Source organism: Nanorana parkeri, unplaced genomic scaffold, assembly GCF_000935625.1.
Source record: "Nanorana parkeri isolate BGI_ZX_2015 unplaced genomic scaffold, ASM93562v1 scaffold2238, whole genome shotgun sequence".
Classification (NCBI taxonomy): domain Eukaryota; kingdom Metazoa; phylum Chordata; class Amphibia; order Anura; family Dicroglossidae; genus Nanorana; species Nanorana parkeri.
Genome location: NW_017308506.1, coordinates 77,595 through 78,782, shown reverse-complemented (window position 1 = coordinate 78,782; position 1,188 = coordinate 77,595). Strand labels below are relative to the sequence as shown.

Genomic DNA, 1,188 nt, shown 5'->3' with positions numbered 1-1,188 from the left:
CAGCTTCCGTCCAATTTCAGTTTTCCGAGAGGCCAACTTGGATGAAAGTGGCTTTACGTGTTGCGCGTTTTCGGCGCGGGAACGTTTCCTGATGTTGGGGACGTGCACAGGACTGCTGAAGTTGTACAATGTGTTCAGCGGGCAGGAAGAAGCCAGTTACAATTGCCACATCTCGGCTATCACACACCTGGAGCCGTCGCGGGTAAGAATGGCTCTTATTTCTCTGCACCAGAAGTATGGATGACGGTGTCTCATGAGGACCATTCCACAATGGCTGGTCACTGATCTCTAGTTATTGCGCACGTACTGTCACTGAATCTTCCCCTCCCCTCCCCCCCCACAGGACGGGTCTCTCCTCCTGACTGCTGCGACGTGGAGCCAGCCGCTGTCTGCCTTGTGGGGCATGAAGTCCGTCTTTGACATGAAGTGAGCGTGAGACAAGGTACAAGTCTGCGGGGGGTAGAGGAGTCCTTGCTCCTATCTAATGAATGCGTTTCCTGCGTTGCAGACATTCGTTCCCCGACGACCATTACGTGGAGTTCAGCAAACACTCGCAAGATCGTGTCATCGGCACGAAGGAGGACGTGGCTCATGTGAGTATACAGATCGGGGGTGGGGGGGTGTATGCAGCGGTCTTATATGGTCACCCAACTGCACTAAGACCCCGTTCACACTGAGCAACATGGATAATGCGCGTTTTTCCGCGCTGAGCGGCTTTGAGCGACATTGCGCATTTTATCGTGTTGAATAGCGTGGTTTTGTTGGGTCTATTGGGGCCGAATCGTGCGACATCCGCCGGAAAAAAAGGGGTCGCGTGCAAGCGGCGAGCTACAGGCGACATTGAGCTGTGAGATGTGAACAGCTCCATTGGACGAGCGACATAGAGCGATGTAAATATGAAATATGCGCCATTTCGCAGCGGAAATCGTGCGATAAACCGCTCAGTGTGAACGGGGCCTAAAAGTAGAGGAATGTGACTGAAGCCGCACAATAGAACCTCCTAATTCTCTGACTCCTCCTCCTAATTCTCTGACTCCTCCTCCTAATTCTCTGACTCCTCCTCCTAATTCTCTGACTCCTCCTCCTAATTATCTGACTCCTCCTCCTAATTATCTGACTCCTCCTCCTAATTATCTGACTCCTCCTCCTAATTATCTGACTCCTCCTCCTAATTCTCTGACTCCTCCT

General features: G+C 52.0%; 1 protein-coding gene across 1 annotated transcript in view; it reads left to right on the top strand.

Annotated features, from left to right (window-relative positions):
- Positions 1-1,188, top strand: part of DCAF1 (DDB1 and CUL4 associated factor 1) — a 34,100-nt gene that overhangs the window by 23,351 nt on the left and 9,561 nt on the right. Inside the window, exons 14-16 of the mRNA XM_018573102.1 lie at positions 4-202; positions 344-426; positions 509-593. Coding sequence (XP_018428604.1) covers positions 4-202; positions 344-426; positions 509-593 — 367 coding nt within the window. The remainder of the gene's footprint in view (positions 1-3; positions 203-343; positions 427-508; positions 594-1,188) is intronic.